Here is an 18,788-nt window from a genome sequence, read left to right on the forward strand (position 1 = left end):
TACCTCAAATCATTGGGTGGGAAGCGAACGTGTTCGAAAACAATTTTAACTCTTTCATTGTATTTGCCCATAAAGTAATAAGCGCACTTGATATTTGGTGGGTAGGTACTGGGGTATTGAGGGGAGTAGAATTTGCCATGGCTCTTAATAGAATGTCCTCGAAAGAACTTATAATCGCAATAGGAACCATGTAAAACTTCGCCATCTATCCTGTACAGTTCTAAGAAAATTAAAAAAGAAAGCAAGAAAAATATAAAATGATTTTTTTTTGTAATACAATGATAATTCAATGATGGTTAGTTTTAATATGCAATTTAATTCTTACACCAATTTCTAATTCACTTAAGAATTTTATAAAAGCAATTTGGTTTTTTGAGAATATTTTGTACTTAATTCTTGTATTTTTCCTTCTTCGCTAGTATTTTTTATTACTTAATATTTTATTTACATGAAAGTTGTATATAAATTTATTTTATTTACATGAAAATTGTATATAAATTTATTTTATTTACATGAAAATTGTATATAAATTTAATTATTGTATTATTATAGGCTACTAAATGATTATCATATATCCTTAAATGACATTTTAATTCACTTTTAAAAAAGTAGGCTTAATTGTTAACTTAACGCAAAAGAATGAATTTATCAAAAATTTATAAAAATAAATTTTGGTTTAATTTTATTTTTTATAGTTTATAATAAAAATTTATTAATTAATATTTTAATTTACTTTAAATGAATTTAATAACAGATTTGCCTAAAATAAATAAAATTTTATGGAATTTTACTTCACACTTAATTAAATAATTAATAATAAACATAGAAATATTTGACTGTTTGGAATTAAAGTTAACTTGTTTTTAGTGCTCAGTTCTTTATTGCTGACCTTTACTCAGAAACCGATATGTTCCTCTGAATCCAGTGTTGTTCCCTTTTTGTACATCCGAATGGAACTCAAACACCAAGGAATTTCCTGAGGAATAATGGACCTGATCAATATCTGAGACTTTGCCACAGAAAATTTTGCTCCATGGAGTGTGTTCATTCACCTCACTCGAGAGAAGATGAAGAAAGATTTTGACAAAATCTCCTTCGGTACATCTAAAAAATAAAAAAATAAAATTATTCATTGATGCAAAGTGTTTTTGCAACAACTATTTATTTATTTATAATTTATTTTTGCAACAACTATTGAAAAATATGACAAAAGTAGATTCTAATACATTTTAAATAAAATATACTTTACAATAAAATGTATTTTAAATATATTAAATTAATTTTAATAAAATATTTCTATTAAAAACATTACTTCGTTACTATTTTCAGCATTTGTTCGTTGATTAAATAAATAAATAAATAAAAGGCTTTAACAATACGAACCATTTCAACTGTCCAAAATTAACTACGATATTTTATTTTCATTGTTATGAATTTCACTCACTCTATTTGGCCCTTTTGAATATCAAATTCGTCGAAGGTAACTTCAACAATTTCTCCTGGGCTTGCAATAAAGATATAGAGAAGGCAGTTGATGTTTTCTTCGTAGGGAACTGGCCAATTGGGCGAAGTGAACACTCCATAGTCTTTGCCGAACGTACTATCGAAGAACACGCATTCACAGCCTGAAAAAAAAAAAATAAAAATAAAAAATTGAAATTTCTTTTTTAAATTTGAAAATTAAACATTTTTTTTTTAAAGTAATTTTAACTTTTTTCATAATTTTGAAATCTGAGTGATATAAAAGTTGTCAGAGAAAAACTTTGCAAAGAAATGATAAAAAAATTGGTTTATTAAAGATTTTTACGTACCTGCATTGACAGCTTTGACTGACATGATTAGTGAGAGCTGAAGGCACATGACATATACTGCTACTGTCGTCTGTTATAAAAAAAAAAAAAAAAAAAAAAACGATCTCAGTGTGCACTTCCATCACTTCAGTTTTCTAATAACAGACATTTCTACTGAACAACATCAATAACACACACACACACACACACACACACACACACACCCACACACACACACACGTAAAAAAAAAAATTTACCTTCCGCATGTACTCATATTCTTGAGCCAGTCTTGCTATCCACATAGCTCATTAGCCAAAGAGTAATGATATCAGGAGTGGGTGAGCTGCAAGCTCATCGCTCATCGTTACCACAATATTGGTTTCACCCTGCAAAACACAAAATTAGGTGCGATTTAGAAAATGACTGATTAGAACCGTGAACCAGTGATATGTTAGAACATGGCTGGCTCCTTCAAACAAAAGAAAGTATCTTCTGTGAAACATACGATTTATTCATTTTTAAGATTATTCCAACCACTAGAAGTCGTACGGAAAATTATAAAGAAAAGTCAAGTTAGAGGTGGAAGCTCATAGATTACACTCTTTTCAGAACACTGCGAAGAGAGGTTGCTCTAAATGAGGGGTCGAAATTGGTGGCCCCGCGGGCCGTATCCAGTCCACGAAGGCTTCGTATCCGGCCGGCGACCTTAATGATTTATTTTCTAAAATTCAGTGTTTATAACATTCTGCGGAGATTAAAACAAAAAAAAAATCAAACTTCTAAATGTTTTATGACAGTTTTAAACAAAAGTAAACCTTATTACTACAATTCTTCGTACCATGTTTCTATCATCAAATGTTGGGAACACTGAATGGAAGTTACTTGTCACGCAGCCATTTTTAAGCCACGTGATACAATGTCAATAAGTTACAGGTTACCATTCTAATATGATAGTGTGTTAATAAAAAGTTACCTCAGTAACTTATATTTTTTTTTGCCCATAACAATGTCTGAATTTAAAGTTAAAAAAAAAAAAAGAAAAATAGATCAAGAAAGCAGAACTTTTCAAGAGAAATGGGAGAAGGCATATTTCTTTGTGGAAGTAAAAAAAATATTCCAGCATGTTTGATATGTAGACAAAGTGTCGCCGTGGTGAAAGAATATAACCTAAAACGCCATTATGAAACAAACCATAAGAACTGTGATAAATATACAGAAAAGATGCGTGATGACAAACTTAAAGATTTAAAAAATGAACTGAAGTTTCAACAGAGGATATTTTCGAATGTTATCACAACAAGTGATGCTGCTTTCAAATGTAGTTACGTCATAAGTGAAAAAATTGCTCGGGCTTCGAAACTGATGGAGAATTTATTAAAATGTGTATTTTAAGTGCAGTCGAAATCATATGTCTGGAAAAAAAGCAAGCATTTCAAAGTATAAACCTATCAGGAAATACTGTTGCCGAGCGTGTTGAAGATATAGTAGAGAACTTCCAAGATATATTACATGAAAAAAAATAAAGAGTTTTATAACGTTTTCCATTGCATTTGACGATTGTACAAACATTATTAATACTCCCCAGTTAGCAATATTTATTTGTGGCGTTCATGACGATATGAATATGACTGAAGAACTATTGGATATAGTGCCTATGTCAGGAACAGCGACAAGAAATGACTTATATTTGTGTATTGAGAAAAGTCTTGAAAATGCTCACACGGACTGGTAAAAAATTAGTAAGCGAGACTACAGATGGGGCTCCTGCTATGGTTGGTGTTGACGTCGGACTTGTTACAACACTTCGAATAAAAAAGGAAATGTTGTGCAAGGACAAACTTAAATCGTTTCGCTGCATAATATACCAGGAGCCACTTTGTGCTAAAAAACTTAAGATGGAACACGTCATGAGTGTAGTAATTAAAACAGTAAACTGGATCCGCTCTCACGTCTTGAATCATCGACAATTCAGTGTTTTGTTGGATGAATTGGATTCGTAATACAGCAGTTTGCTATATTATACGGAGGTTAGGTGGCTTAGTCGTGGTCTCGTTTTAAAAAGATTTTTTTGAACTCTTAAAAGAAATTGACATGTTTACTTCATCCGAAGGAAAATTGATTCCTCAGCTCACTGATGAAGATTGGTGCAAAAGACTTGACCTTTTTAGTTGGCATAACAAGCCACTTAAACACTTTGAATACTGCTCTGCAAAGACGTGAACAGTTGATAGGTCATATGTATGATTCAATTAAGTCATTTCTGGCAAAACTCTATCTTTGGCAAACCCAGTTGACAAAGAATAATTTAGCCCACTTTCCTACACTTAAATCGATTTCTCGAAGTAATAAAGATGCTGAAAATTCCTCAAATTGAAGAATTGAAAATTGAATTCGAAAAAAGATTTTCTGATTTCAATCAGTTTGAAAATGAATTATTATTATTCAGTTCACCTTTTTTAATTAATATTGAAAATGTTGACGAAGAATTACAAATGGAAGTAATTGAACTCCAGTGCAATACTGAACTAAAAAATAAATATAACGAAGTTGGCATACCAAATTTTTATAAATACCTCGGTAGTAAATATCCCAAATATAAAATTCATTGCGCAAAAATGTTGTCAATCTTTGGAAGCACCTATGTATGTGAGCAATTATTTTCAATTATGAAACTTAATAAGTCAAATTCCGCTCACGGATAAAAGATTCTAGAATTAAATGCAATACTTCATAGAGCAACACGAAACGAAAAAGCAGATAATGACATGTTAGTACAGAGGAAAAGATGTCAAGTTTCAGGATCAAAATCAAATTAAAAAAAGGACTCGTAGATAAAAATCTTTATTTTTGTAAGTCAAAATGATGTATTTAAATACTTTTCTTAAAGTATGAATAAAATGTAATTGAACTTATATTTTCTAAAGTTATATTTTTAAAATTTAAAAATAAAAATGGTTACGAATTTAAAATTTAAATGGTGGTGTAACTGTTTACATAAGTCGTAAAGGCTCTAACAAAAGGGCCTTTGTTAGAGCCTTTCTTTTTTTAGTTTATGTTTTGGTTCACAGAATAATATTGAATACGACCCGCGTCTGATATACATCTAATTGATTGGCCCTTTGCTGCGTTTGCGTTTGAGACCCTTTCTCTAAATATTAATCACGTCCCTTCATACGTATTTCCTAACAAAAATAGATGGAATGAACGAAGAGATGAAAAAAAAAAATGTTTTGCGCAGAATTGTGCATCATGAGTTGCTTTTCAAATATAAAAAACGAAGCACATTTGGAGAGTAAATGTTATTTTGCCCTAACTCTGATTTTAGAAACGGAAAATCTACAAAAGACACGCAATGCTACAGTGTCTTCCATTTTTATTAATGGGTTGTTTGAGGAAAACACACAGTGTTGCATTTTCTTTGTGTGGCAGCTGTAAACAAACTAAACAATAAAAAAAAAATATTGCAAACGAATATTATATATATAAATATATATAAAATATAAAAATATAAAAGGCTAATATATAGTAGCTTGGCCGGGGCCTATGTCTTCTAGGTAGTCCATATTAAGGCAACTCGTAAATGCCGGTAAGTGTATTACCGTAAGCTGTCTGGTTAACCTGCCTTACGAAACATTCATAGTTTATACATTTGGCTTTGAAATAATGCTGGGTCTAATATCCACTTGACATATAATTAACCGCTAAGGATGATTTTTAACATTAATATCATATATCAATATTTTAGTTTCGATTTTAAATGATTTTTCTCTGTCCTTGCTGGTCATCTTTATATTAAGTTTATTGAGGCAATTAAAAACACAAAATAACGAAAAATGTATGCGTTATTCTGAGTAATATTCTTGTTAATCCTGGGGCGACTCGTACATAGGTACTGCGGAACGGCAGCACCCCCAATTTTTCTCGCTATATAAATATATTTATTAATTTATTTATATTTGCTTGTAATATTTAATTTTATCATTAACAATCCTATACAATTCTCTTATTTTGTATAAAAAATAATAAAAATCCATCTTGTAGCACTTAGGAGGGCAAAGGACGCTAGCAGCACTGTGTTTATCATACATAGCTACGCGCGCAAGCATATGCACGTCATAGTGAGATACGAGCTATTAACATAATGCGGCACTGTCCGTCGCGCAGTTCCACTGTTGTTCATATGCAGTTTGCGCCAGTAGCAGAGTGTTCGTAGTGCTTATCGTGTTTACTCCGTCTCTTTAAATATTTGTACATTACAATTAAAGGATTTGTAATGTCCAAAAATTGTAAATCCATTCCTTTAATTGGAATTAAAGGAATGGATTTTATTTTTAAGTAATTTTGAATTATACTGAACTGTATAATTTTATTGATAATAAACAATATTTTTTCACTTTTAATTTTTTTTTTTAATTTTTACCATAATTTTGATATTTTATCCAAACACGTGTACACTGTACTTACAGTGTGTATGTATATTTCGAAAGTTGCAGCACCCCCCACGATTTCAAGCCACGAGCCGCCACTGGCTAAATCTCTCCTTTTATCTTTTTCTTCTATGTGATAAAATACTTTTGCTTGTTTGATGACTAACATAGTTTATGATGTGATTTTGCCGTAATGCCACACGAGCAACAAGTTTTACTTAATGTCCTTGGAGATGTTCTACATTCGAGTTCAACTCTCTTCTCAAATGTTATTTCTGAATAAAAACACATGAACTGAATAAGTGACATTTTAGTGCACTCTCTAAAAGGCTTAATTATGATGGTTTAGAATTCTGTTAAATAATTAGACATTTATCTCAGTAGCACAGTCGGGAGAATGATATGTGCCCTTTGCTTGGAAATTCTACAATTCTACGATGAAAAAAAAAAAAAAAAACATTTATATGGCTTTTAAACTAAAGCTAAGAATCAGTATCATACGGAGTAAACTCAGAAAATATTTCCAATTTTAAAAAAAGACAAACCAGCCGAAGAACTCATGCGCCGACAGGATATACTCATCTTGAAGCCTTAGATCCCTTTACATGATACTTAAAGAAAAGAAAAAAAAAAACTTATTTCAGTTCAGAAGAATGTTATAAGATTCCGAAGGGATAAATTGGCTTTCTGGGGGAAAGAACGAACAACTTAATACCGATCTGGATGAATGATAGTATATCTAATACTATTCTCCTCAATTATGTGTCAACCACATTTCTGTCTTCCTCGCCTTTTACCCCTTGTGTGAATGTCTATTCATTTTGTCGTCTTCCTGTCACTCTGTGATGTTAATCTACATATTTTATGAAACTGCTGGCCACCCTCTCGTCGACGCGACCCTTTCATTTTCTCCCTTAACCACATACATTGACTTGTTCGAAGTTACGTTCATGTTCCCAAGTCGTCAAAGCACTGAACCATCCGAGCCGCCAACTCATCGATTTTTTCTTCGACACTCTCTCTCTCTCTCTCTCTCTCTCTCTCTCTCACTCTACAGCGTTCGTCAATTATTCACCCCAACCCCCGTGACAACATGCCAAGACACGTCTGTTTAAAGAATTGGGGGATAGGGATTGTACAAAGGAAAACGCTGAGCGGTAGCGCTTTAGAAGCAGTTGTTTTTACTCGCAACATAGGAAAAGTGGGTCACTGAATATAAACCTGTTCTGGTGGAGGCTCATTCCTTCTGTCTTTCCTGGATTTTTTTTTTTTTATGTATCTTTAATGTTTCTTTTATATACACCAGACTCTGCGGGAATAGTTTTATGGAGCAGAACTCACGGACTGCAAATGGGGTATTCATATTCACACCAGCTGTGTTATAATGCCGAGAGTAGCCGTTAGGGGGTGTAAGTTATTAAACTGGTGTCGCGAATATACATTTTACATCGTTTTTACTGCTTTGCGCTTGATTATGAACTTGGCAGGAGGAAGATGAGTGGTGAGTTTAGCTTAAGGCAAACTTGGAAATACGCACGAAGAAAAAAAAATTACTGATAAATTAAAGTTCACCTTAAAAACAGAGAGATAAGGTTTTGGTTCGAGCAAAGGACTTGGAAAAAGCACGCAATCTTTACACCACAACATAGACACAGTTGACAACAGGCTTAAGGGTGCTGGTGTACATCATCGATTTATTTCTTGTAATACACATTTTTTTTTTTTTCGGGAATGTTAACAACTATTTTATTGACACTTTCGCCCATACTTTTTTTTTAGTCATCCCTCCAATGCAATTCTTTGTCTTCCGTAGACTCCGGGTGCCTTAAAATCGATAGTCCGGTCCAGAGGTGATGAAAAAGTTGTTTGTTCTTACCACATGTGATAAGAATTCTTCGAAGTATTTCTTGTTGTTGAATATTTACAATATTCAGCGAATTTATTCTATCGACCTATTTTCGATTATTGGTTACAAGCAGTCGGAACAACAGCGAAGAAGTGCAGAACTTGGCTTACCAATAGAAAAATAAATAAATAAATAAAATAAAATTCAAAAAGTAGGGCTTTGGTGTTTGCATTATCGACCTACAGTCAAACAGCGATTATATGGTAATGGTGATGTCCCCTACCACCTATTTTAATCTCTGGAGAGAAAGAAAAGACTGAACAATTGATCGGAAAGTGTAAAGAAGAGGTGCAAACCAGAAATATACCTTCAAATACGGCACGAAATTATACACAAAAAGAGGCAATAAACTGAATTTCAAAACGATTATTAAATTATATTGGAATTGCAAATAGATCTCTATAGAACGCACGGTGAGTAAGGTCAGCTTGTGCGAGGAAAATATTCTGAATGAAAAATTGCTTCTAAGTTCGTGCTGGATGATATTCTGTGCTAAAGAGACAACATACATTGGCTTCTAAACCTCTTAACAGGTTTAGGGAAGAAATGTATAATACACTCTACTTTAAAAATAGATTGCGCGGTATTTTATCTTTAAGTAAGCTGTATGTGTAATAAATCACGAGATTCTTATGAAAAGAAGGGAAAAACATAATAACAAAAGCATAGGGCAAGGAAATCACTGAACGAGAATAATAAATTACTTCTACGTAAATAAACAAAAACTGGAATCATCTAAGCTTGATAGGTGATATTCAAATAAGAAAAGCGAGTCAGAAGTGAAAACAAATAAACTTCATTTGAAAATGATAATTTTTTTGAACACGTCTCTGGTGTTAATAATACTGTAACATCACACTATCATTCCAACACCCAAGTATCGCTCTCGAAAATAAAGGCGATGGTCATCGACACTCAACTTCTTCAACCAACTGGAGTCCCACTAAGTAATTTGATCCACCAATATGGAATTTGCACTCTCGATCCACAATGGATCTGCTAGCCAACATGACCTAACTTTGGTCACAAGTCAGGGAAGAGTTTGGAAGCACGTGATATTATTATTATTATTATTATTATTATTATTATTATTATTATTTATTATTTTCTTTTGTGAGATCACATAAAGATATCCACGCTACTCAACAACTACCAAGAAATTTAAAACACATAAAAAACTACAGAACATTAAAAAACGAACTCTGGAAAATATACCAACAAAGTTAAGAAACCATTAACACTAATATACACATCACAAATCACCAGCATCCAATGCCTACATCCCATCCATAAACAGTGGCTACAACATAAATAGTGAAGCCTAAATCGCACTCTCCTCACAAAAGCTAACCCACGCTTCGAAATAGGTGGGATTAATTCGCCTCATTCATCTACACGTAATCCTCATAATCAAAGACTGCAAATTATGTAACAAAACAGTCAGTACGGTGTATAATAATAATGAATATACTGATATGAAAAAAGTATATGAATTTGTATCCAAAGAAAAATACTGAAAAGAAATAATGTGCCTTAAACTGCGCACAGTATAATGCACAGAGCATTAAGTGTCATATGCATTAATTACAAATATGTAAATACTCTGTACAATGAAAATAGAAAAATTTATTTTATACATAATGTGTAAACATGCAAAAAATGTCTGTAGTAACCATCAATGTTAATATTATAATAATATACGTTGTAAACAATTATTATTATTTAAAAAATACTATGTACGTGCATATCTGTTATGAGCAATTGTATTCGTGTAATGTATTATAAATATTATATATACACAAGTTATTATCATTACTATTAATATATGTATGTGATTTATCTGAGACATTATCATATTATTATTATTATTATTATTATTATTATTATCCATTATTCAAAAATTCCGTGTAATCTTCATTGTTAATATTAGAACAACACGTGTTGTAAATATAGATGCAAAAAAGTATTATTATCAAAATTTTAATTGAAATGCAATGTAGAAAATGAATCAAATATGCAGCAGCACTTAGTGCTGAATTTTGTAAAAATTACAAGTTGGAATGTCAATAAAGATGATTATTGTAATTGTGTAAATATTTTAGAAATCAATAAAAATATTATTATTATATTATTATTATTATTATTATTATTATTATTATTATTATTATTATTATATTTTTTCCTACAAAAATTCGTAGGGCAAAAAGACGCTACTACTTCCAAAAATTCATGGAATATAACGACAACATTAAGCAAACATGGGCTACACTCAACGAATTAGTAACTCGAAAAAAGAAAACTTTATCACAAGATTTTATTGCAAAAAGCTTCAGTCAGGACACAAACCAAGAGGAACTAGCAGACTCATTCAACTATGCTTTAACAAACAATATCACACAACTCAAAAATGACAAACTACCAACGATCAACAAAAAACTACCGACACAAAGTAAACAACAAACGATGTATTTTCCACCCATAACAAAACAGGAACTGAAAGAAGCACCCCTACAACTAAAACCAAAGACCACTCCAGGAATAGAAAAAATAAGACTCACAGACCTTATAACACACTTTGAACAAATAAATCCAATACTTTTGAAACTCGTGAACATAATATTCGACACAGGCATTATTCCACAACAACTAAAAACTGCAGTAATTACGCCAATATACAAACACGGCTAAAGAAACGATACTCAGAACTACAGGCCAATAGCTACCCTACCAGTCATCTCAAAAATTCTAGAAAAAATAACACACACCACACTACAGAACTCTTTACAGAAGTACAACATCATCTCACAAAATCAATACGGCTTTCAGAAAACAAAAAGCACCATTACTTTATTAGAAGACATCGCTGATACAATAAACAAAGCTCTCGACAAAAACAAGTACGCCGTCCTTATACTGCTGGACCTAACCAAAGCATTTGATACACTTGAACATGACATACTACTCACCAAACTATACTCAATAGGTATAAGAGGAACACTGCATACATGGTTTAAGAACTACCTCTCAAACAGAACACAATTAACAAAAATAGGTATATGTTACAGTCGGGGTATACAAATAAAACATTGTGTACCTCAAGGTGCCATATTATCACCCACTCTATTCAACATATACATTAACGATGTTCATAACATATCCATAAGAAGCCAAATATTTCAGTACGCAGATGACACTGCACTACTAGCAATCCACACAGACATCAACACGGCTCTCTGCAAAGCACAACAAGACCTAAACGAAATCACAACATACTTCCACCGAAACGCAATTCTAATCAACGGCACCAAAACACAATGTTGATAATACACAACCCAAGAATCATACGCCCCGCATCACTATCGATACACTGTCACACATACCGCTGCATTAACAACAAAAATACCTGCCAATGTTCCGAAATCAAACCTGTAACATACGCAAAATACCTCGGTCTCTATATAGATTCCCACCTTAAATGGACAAAACATATAGAATACCTACACACCAAACTCCGGATTATCGCAGCAAAACTCTTCCAAGTTAAAGACATTATTCCATCCAACATAAAAAAAAAACTCCTATATCACGGTATCTGCGAATCCCTACTCAGATACGAAATAACAGTCTATGCAAACACATCAAACAGCCACCTAACAAAATTAGAAACATTACAGAAAAATCGTGTCAACAGTGATCTGGATACCTTACACCAACAACCAATATCCGACAAGCACATGGCGATACATAGAATTTTGAGCATTGAAAACCTGAAACACTACATGAAGTTAACAAGGAATTACTTCAACATCATCTATCGAAACAACAGAGACACATATCGTGTTATACGATATGTGTCTCTACGACAATTCTCTACATCCCTACGCCCTTCCACAACTCATACGGTTCTTTTGTGAGATCACATCAGATACCCACACAACTTAACAACTTACCAAGAAAGGTAAAACACGTAGATAACTACAGAACATTAAAAAACGAACTCTGGAAAATATACCAACAAAGTTAATAAACCATTAACACTAATATACAAATCACAAATCACCAGCATCCAATGCCTACATCTCACACATAAACAGTAGCAACGCCATAAATAGTGACGCCTAAATCGCACTCTCTTCACAAAAGCTAACCCAAGCTTCGAAGTAGGTGGGATTAACTCGCCTCACTCAACCACACGAAATCCTTATAACCAAAGAAGCGGATTATGTAATAAAACAGTCAGTAAAATATACAACAACAAAGAAGATACTGATTATTATGTGATAATATCATTAATATAATACTCTTATGTAATATGAAAAAATAATGTAATAATAATAATAATAATGAAATTATTATTATTATTATTATTATTATTATTATTATTATTATTATTATTATTATTATAGGCAAAAAGTATTATTAAATTTTTTAATTGAAATCCAATGTAGAAAATTAACCATTATGCAGCACCTAGTGCTGAATTTTGTAAAAATTATAAGTTGGAATGTCACTCAAGATGATCATTGTATATGTGTAAATATTTTAGAAATCAATAAAAAAAAAGAAAGAAAAAATTATTAAGAGAAACCTCCAGGTAGTCAGAGATTCATCCAGGGAGACCACATACTACACACACTTAAATCATATTTATCATACTTATTCTTGAATTCATTCACACTGCTTGCACTCACAACATTCAATGGCAATCCATTCCAATCACGCACCACCCTCTGAGAGAAAAATCTAGCTGTAATCTCCTTCTTAGCTGCATTCATTCTCAGGTTCCAAGGATGCCCTCCTGTCTTTTCCCAATCCTCCATCAATTGAAATCCTGTATGACCCGTTCAGATGTTTGTAAGTCTCAATCACATCACCCCTCTTTCTCATCTTTGCTGGTGTCTACAAATTCTCAATCTGTCTTCATAATCAGTATTCCACAATCCTGATATCATTTTTAACACTCTCCTTTTCACTCTCCCCAATATATCAGAATCACAATGGAAACCAAATGCCAGACCTGGGCACAATAGTCCAAGTGAGGTGTTATCAAGGCATTGTAAGGAGGCAAAATAACATCCTTATCTTTACATGTGAACATTCGTTTCAGCGTTGCAATTATCTTTTGAGTTGTATTTGCAATCTTTGCCACATGGTCCCTGAACTTCAACTTCCTATCTACTAACACTCCAAGATCCCTTGCCTCGTCAGTTTCTTCAAGCATAATCCCACCAATATAATACGACATTGGATATCTAATCACACCGAAGCGAATGACTTTGTATTTATTGACATTGAACTGGCATCCATTTTCCCATGCCCACAATTGCAGCCTATTCCAATCATTCTGCAAGTATCAGCAGCATTCCTGATTATCCTTCCTATCTTTGCATCTTCGGCAAATAATTGTATGTCGCTTGTCAAATCCTTCCCAATATCATTAATGTTCATATTGAATAACAGTGGGCCAAGCACTGATCCCTGTGGTATACCACTGGTTACCTTAAATCTTGCAGACTCAGAACCCCCCCCCCTCCCCATATACCACTTTCTGATATCCCTCAGTCAGCCATCCTCTTATCCGCGCTAATATTCTATAACCCAAACCCATATTCTCCAATTTATGCAACAGTCTACCATGCTGTATTCTGTCAATAGCCTTAGCAAAATACAAAAATGTCATGGTGTATCCATTCCCCCTTGTCTAGTTCAATGGTAACATTGTTATAGAATGTGAGCAAGTTGCTAAAACATGACTTTCCCTTATTAAACCCATGTTGGTTCATTGCAAAGTTGCGATTCACTGTCATCCCATTTCTGAATGCAAGTCTTAACCAATTTTTCCAAAATCTTCACCACCATTCCTGAGATACTAATTGGTCGATAGTTGGATACATCGGTCTTTGCACCACCCTTGTGCAATGGGACTACCATACATTCATTCCATTCCTGCGGAATCTTCCCTGTTCTGAGACTCATATTAAACAGCCTGGTCAAAGTAAAAGAAATTCAGCTGTACACTCTTTTAGCACACGTGCTGACATCCCATCAGTCCCTATTGCTGAATTCTTATTCAGTTTGTGCAACAGCTCTAATGCCTCGTCTTCATACACCTCAATTTCTTCATCTAGTGAAGAGGTAGCAGTGAACTCAATGTTGCATACACCAAGTCGATAGCGGTAGCTTTTAGCAAACTGGACACTCATTAGTTGAACAACTCCTTCTGCATGGCATGCTCAACCCATCTTCATTCAGTAGAGTTATTCTTTCATATTCATTCTGTCTTTTACTTGCAGCATATAGACAGAATTCTTGTGGGTTGTCTTCAGCACGCAGAGCCAGTTTCTTTTCATTCTCAGACTTAACTTTCCGTACAACAGTTGTGACTCTTCTCGTCTGTTGCCTATAATTTTCATACCGGACGTCATCCTTATGCACACAGTAATCCTTCCACATCGTTCTTTTCTTACGAATCTCTTGCTTCATAAGATCACACATCCATTTGACTCTTACTATATTTATTCTTAAACTCTCGGAACACATTCTGATATCGCATCATTTAAGTATTATTTAAATGCTTCCCATGCAATGTCGATATTCTTTCCATCCAGCAACCGATCCCATTCCACTGAACTCAGTATACTCCTCAGTTGGTCATAATTTCCTGCTTTGTAGTTCAGCATGCAACCTTTTCTGAATGGAACATTCATAAACTTAGTCACTTCCCAAGCGAGTACAGCGAGATCACCGTCACCAACTGGAGGCAGAATAGTTACTTCTTTAACTGAAACGCCCTCTGATACTATAATCAAATCTAACACTCTTTGCCCTCGAGTTCCTTCGGTCACATGCTGCTTCAGGAAGTTGTCCGCAACAGCTCAATAAATTCATTTTCATTCTTCTCATGAGATTCCACTGCTACCCAATCAATATTTGGATAATTGAAGTCTCCCACGATGACTACTCTTTTCGCGCTCATCTTTTCTATTTGGTGATGCATTTCTTCATCACTAGCAACCGAAAATCTGTAACAGCACCCCACTTTGTAATTGATCTTGTTGGATTCCACCCTCACACCAGATATCTTCAAACTCAGTTCTACATGAAATGCTGTTATTAATATTGCAGTCATAGGTCTCAACTCTAACTGAATTCAAGTCATCCGATATCATTAGCAGAACACCCCTCCTTTCCTGCCGAAATATTTCCACTGCATTCGATCAAAGAAGTATACTTACCAAAGCTATCACGTTGTTCCACCTTTTTCATTTAAATCGCTGGTTTTCTCTTAGATTCTTGAGTACGCCTTATTGTAGAAATAGATGGCTTCTTCTCTTCGAATTCCTCCACTAATGTCGCTGTCTAGTTTCGCCGCGCTGTTCGTCCTATCGTCCTATACATTAATGACCTTCTCTCGCTGACCTCAAATCCTATCCGTAATTTTGTTGCTGACAGTATAGCCCATTCCGCGTCTCCGCTTAACAAACCTCGTAATAGTCAAACTTGTCTTATTTGTCGAGAGAGAGAGAGAGAGAGAGAGAGAGAGAGAGAGAGAGAGAGAGAGAGAGAGAGAGAGAGAGAGAGGTATTTTCCACAAATTTTATAGGAGCGATATCTATGGATACCTTCATAGAAGAACTGTAGCGAATCTTCATTTAGTTTGCCACTTCATCGATATTCTCCGTCCTGTTGCAAAGACTATAGGGGATTATCTGATGATGTGGATAGATATCCTGATCGTTCTTCATCAAGAATATTCGTTCAGACATTTTTCAACATCAGAATCCGTTCGTGAGGCAAAAATAGAAATAGTTGCTCGTGAGTACAAAGAATACTCAACTTCCGTACAAAAAAACTCCATTCCTGGAGTGTTTTTGTACTAAAGCTCGTCATCATTTTCGGCGAATGTAATCAGCGGACAGACCATGTTCATACGGATAACAAGTGAGAGAAAACATAAATCAAAGTGAGAAGTCAAAATCAATCCTACTCAGGATACTGATGGATGATAAGGTTGTTTGTCCTTTGGTCAATGAGATTCACAGAAAAAAAAAAAAAAACTGATTTGTTCACATATGCACGCATTCAGCAGTAGGGCTAATCTAATGATGATATTAGTAATAATAAATAAAGAAAACCAGTAATTATATTAGTAATAATGAATAAATAAATACAACAATGATAAATAGTAATTATTAATTAATGAAAATAAAACTTTCCAGATTCTGAATAATACTCGTAAAGTATTGCATTATAAAAACAAAGAACTACCAAACGAAACACAAATGAAAAATATTTGGATTTATAGAGAAAGAGAGAGAGAACGAATGGGCACATGCAAGATGCAGTAGGAAGAAGAAAGTGTTGTGAAGGGCAACTATCAATTGCCCTTCACAACACTTGAAATTGGTTGAAATACGACTTCCCGATCTGAAACAGATCGGGAAGTCGTATTTCAACCAATCTCGTAAATATGCACTAAAAACAAGCTTCCATCTAATCTTTGCATTAAACATCAAAGGAGGGAAGGATATATGAGTATTTAATGGATTTAAATCACATCGCCACACAGTGGAACGAGTTGTTTATTTAATGAAAGAAAATACTCAATCAAATAGACTTTGACAAACTTCAAAGAGAATATGATAATAAGATATTTTAAGCGAAGATAAAGTATGTACTTTTAGGTACTTTCTCATTAAAAATGTAAATAATCTTTTTTTTTTTTTTTTTTTTTTTTTTTTTTTTTTTTTTTACTCTCAATGAAATCTGCATAGCGATGAAATCTATAAAAAAAAAATGAGCACGCTGAAATAAAGTATAACTTCTTCGTTGTGGAATTCAGTTTACTTTTTTTTTAATTAAACATCATTCATGACTTTAAAAAAAATGAGAAATCGTTAAAATGCGTTTATGGAAAAATACGGTCAACGATCACCACTTAAACAAATTGGAGCCTTCAAGTGAAATCCAGTGGCTACAATGAGGGGTGTCACAAAAACACGCAAGATTAATGAATTATGCGATACAATATTTCACATTCTTCTATTTTATTTTCCAAAGGAGTACACTGGCTGCGATATATTCATACAATTGTTCATGTGAAAAATTCGGCTTTATTTATCTGACAACGAAATAAAGCCAGAGGGGTAAAGAAAGAAAGGCCAAATTGAATACAAAACAGAGCAATCCATCCTTGGATGTAGGAACGCATTTCCTGCGCAAAATTGCAGCCATTACTTATTTGAAGTGACGGTCTTGTATGTAAACATTCTTCGTCATCTTCGTATCAATGTACTGTTAGCATTCTCTAGCGAGAATCATAAATTTAATCCATTTTAATAAGGTGTCTTTTTCATACGAGGTTTACCTTTCGTATTCCCAAGAAACATGCCAAATGTAGAAGTTGAACCCGATTTAAAAACTTTTCAATCTACATTTTTTTTTATACTGGAAGGAATATTTACAAACAAATATTTTTTTATCTAGAATAGGAAAATAGAAATATGAAGATCGTAAAATAAATTATTTTAGCTTGCGGTGTTTGGATAGTTGAGAAAGCTAAAACTTACGACTCTCAACTGGCATAAATTTCTTTAAGGCAATAAGAAAAACAAGAAAGAAATGCCTGCATTTTTAAAAATACACTTAAAATCAAAATGCGATACTAAATTTGTTTAGCGTGCAAGTTCTTATTAACATTTCTCGTGAGATCTCGATCTCGAGTCATGAGTAAAATGTAATTGCATTCTTTATGTCGTTTGCAGGATATCGACTAGAAGCGCCAGCTCTGTAATTAGGTAATTATTGATAATACGCTGGCTGATAAAAAAAAATAATAAAATAAAACTATATTAAAGGCAGAAGAATACCGAGTTATTAAGAGTTAGCAAAATTTAATTCTAAAATATGAAAGCTCAGCACGTGCTTAATCGTACCTGGTACCTATTCGTATTTAAATATTTTATTTTTCAATTATTTCTAAATTTACCGAAGCAAGCGTAAAGAGCAAATCTAGCCTTCTAGAATAACACATGCAATTAATACACATAATACCGTGGCCATATAACTCAACATTGGTTACCTTAGCCGTAATATCAAATAGCAATAATAATCTGTATATAATTCCATATATATAGATTTTTATTCATTTTAATATCTAAACTTTGTTTATATATATATATATATATATATATATATATATATATATATATATATATATATATATATATATATATATATATATATGGAATCATGTACATGCTGTAATCATGTACACGTGAACGCCAGTACATGATTACAGCTGAATGACTATCTGGGAGGTTGTAGCTCAAGTTGTTATTTAGATGAACAGGATTGAAGATGATTTCTCTGGATTCCACGATTTGTCTCTCTAGTTCGTCACTGCAACGGAAGATGTTAGTAGATTTTTCCCAGCAGACTTTGTGACTTTGGTTTCATCATTAGGATTAGCCGAGAAAAAGATATCACTTGATAATGCACTCGCTCGCTGTTTCTTGTAAGTAATGTCCCTCATGTGTTCTTCCATACGCAATTCGACAGATTTGTCTGTCTGCCCAAAATAAGGAATATCACAATCACACAATATTTTATGTACACCAGGGTATTTGAGTTGATGATGAGAAGGTTTTGGGTGGCTAATTAAG

General features: G+C 33.3%; 1 protein-coding gene across 1 annotated transcript in view; it reads right to left on the reverse strand.

The window, feature by feature from the left end:
* Positions 1–18,788, reverse strand: part of LOC150099315 (suppressor of lurcher protein 1-like) — a 116,354-nt gene that overhangs the window by 18,966 nt on the left and 78,600 nt on the right. The window contains exons 2-6 of the mRNA XM_090403878.1: positions 2,049–2,177; positions 1,812–1,881; positions 1,445–1,625; positions 890–1,104; positions 4–220 (exon numbers count right to left, since the gene is read on the reverse strand). Of these exons, the coding sequence (XP_090260004.1) occupies positions 4–220; positions 890–1,104; positions 1,445–1,625; positions 1,812–1,881; positions 2,049–2,093 (728 nt within the window). The 5' untranslated portion in view covers positions 2,094–2,177. The remainder of the gene's footprint in view (positions 1–3; positions 221–889; positions 1,105–1,444; positions 1,626–1,811; positions 1,882–2,048; positions 2,178–18,788) is intronic.

The sequence above is a fragment of the Typopeltis vanoorti genome, chromosome 14 (genome assembly GCF_054136105.1).
Source record: "Typopeltis vanoorti isolate ZY-2024b chromosome 14, IOZ_Tvanoo_1.0, whole genome shotgun sequence".
Taxonomy (NCBI): domain Eukaryota; kingdom Metazoa; phylum Arthropoda; class Arachnida; order Uropygi; family Thelyphonidae; genus Typopeltis; species Typopeltis vanoorti.